Below are 2,187 nucleotides of genomic sequence, written 5' to 3'. Positions count from 1 at the left end.
CTCATACCTATTTTAGTGGAAAACAATAAGTAGTGAAAATAAATAGGCGGGTTTGGCCAACCCATATTCAACCCACATTCGACTCATTTGTTATTCATTATATCGCGGGTTAAAAATGGGTTAACCCATATTTACTAGTAATATTTTAAATGGGCGGGTGGAATACGGTTTAGTATGAATAGATTAGGCGGGTCAACCAAATATGGATTGATTGCCACCACTAATAGCAGGTATTAGGCGAAATTGTCGAGATGTACGCAGGCTGACCCGAATACCAATATGATAAAAAGAAATTGAATTCACCTGACATTGAACTCTCTATAGTCTATATATATCCACCCTTTTGTCTAAAAATCCAACACCCTCACTCACCTGTCCAATTCTCCAATTCTAAATTCCAATATAACAAAGCTAACAATGGAAAATTGTAGCCCCAATCCCCGAAAGCTGATCAAGTCCCTCTTCCCAATTCTTCTAATTATATTATTATTCACAATATCCAAAGCACATGCCAACTCCAATTCCAACTTCATCAAATCCAAATGCAATATCACAACATACCCTACCATTTGCCTAAACACCCTTCTCCCTTATGCCTCTTCTGTCCAAAGTAACCCTATCAAGCTCTGTGACACTGCCCTTGACATAGCCATAGATGGCGCGCGAAACGCTTCCGACATGGTATCAGAGCTTGGGAAAAAGAAAGGGATTACGAAATACGAGGCGGCTGCCATTAAAGACTGCATTGGTGACTTGAAAGATGCAGTGTATGAGTTGAAAGAGACACTTGGTGCCATGGATCATCTTAATGATCCAGACAAGGATTTTCAATGGGATAATGCTAAGACTTATGCAAGTGCTGTCATAAGTGATGCAAATTCTTGCTTGGATGGTTTCTCTGATAGGAAAGTGAATCCTGCTGTGAAGAATAAGATTAGTGCTACCATTTCTTATGTTACTAAACTTTCTAGCAATGCTTTGGCTTTTATAAATCACCTTTACTGAAATTTATAATATATGTTAAATTATATGAACTTTTATTTTAATTTGTTGGTGGATGAAAATATGTTTCTTCATTTTCTTTTTGTGTTAAAATTTTGTAATATGATTGTTTCTTCTCTTTTCTTTTGTTTTTTTTTCTTCCTTTGGAGGAATATTGGAATATTATGTACAGTCCTAATTTTACGTTTTTAAATATGCTCCACTTTTTTGGAGGAAATACTATGGAATTATTATCTAAAACTCTTTTTTTTGATTAATAAAAGGCATATAGTCTGAGTTTTGGTGACAGTTCAAGGCAAGTCTATTTAAGGTAATAGGAGCAAAATGAACTTTTAAGGAAAAACTTATAGCGGCTTCCGATGTTTGCACCAAGTAAATAAATGCAAGACACATGAATATAAACTTTCAACGCATGGATGTTGATTAATATGTAATTCTCACTTTAATTTGCCATTGTTATCGTTAAGTTACTTGATTTGGTATAAATATTCTTTGCTCATACATATTTCAATTTTTAATGGCGTCAAAGTAATAATTAAATAACTTTCATGGGGATGGGGAACAAATTATAACTTTAAGTCTCTTTAATTGTTTTGAAGTCGAGCATAAAATCACTTGTATATGTTGGGAATGGAATTAGTATCTAAAAACTCTTTTTTTTATTAGTAAAAGGTACTATAGTCTGAGTTTTGGTGAAATTCAAGGCAAGGTTGAAGGCTGTTTAAGGTAATAGAAGCAAGATGCTTTAAGGAAAAACTTATAGCGGCTTTCGATGTTTGCACCAGTAAATAAATGCAAGACACATGAATATAAACTTTTAGCGCACGGATGTTGATTAATACGTAATTCTCACTTTAATTTGCCATTGTTATGGTTAAGATACTTGATTTGGTATAAATATTCTTTGTTCATACATATTTTCAGTTTTTAATGGTGTCAAAGTAATACTTAAATAACTTTTCATGGGGATGGGGAACAAATTATAACTTTAAGGCTCTTTATTTTTTTTGAAGTCAAGCATAAAATTACTTGTATATGTTGGGAAGATAATGGACGCAAAAACCGCCCATATATTTGTCTGTGGCATGTGATAAAACACAATTAAAAAGAACACCAGATCTAACCTCTGATTTAGTAGTAACTTTTGTCGAGGTTAAAATTTAAATATTAAAAAAAGACGTTGAA

The 2,187-nt window shown here is 33.3% G+C and overlaps 1 protein-coding gene across 1 annotated transcript; it reads left to right on the top strand.

Moving 5' to 3' along the window:
• Positions 1 to 349: 349 nt before the first annotated feature.
• LOC132621761 (pectinesterase inhibitor 4-like) lies at positions 350 to 1,124 on the top strand. The gene has a single exon (XM_060336150.1). It carries the CDS (start codon positions 418 to 420, stop codon positions 1,003 to 1,005), a length of 588 nt encoding a protein of 195 aa, XP_060192133.1. The 5' UTR covers positions 350 to 417; the 3' UTR covers positions 1,006 to 1,124.
• The last annotated feature ends 1,063 nt before the right edge of the window (positions 1,125 to 2,187 follow it).

The sequence above is a fragment of the Lycium barbarum genome, chromosome 2 (genome assembly GCF_019175385.1).
Source record: "Lycium barbarum isolate Lr01 chromosome 2, ASM1917538v2, whole genome shotgun sequence".
NCBI lineage: Eukaryota > Viridiplantae > Streptophyta > Magnoliopsida > Solanales > Solanaceae > Lycium > Lycium barbarum.
The sequence above is the reverse complement of the archived record's forward strand: the minus strand, read 5'-3'. Positions and strand labels throughout refer to the sequence as shown.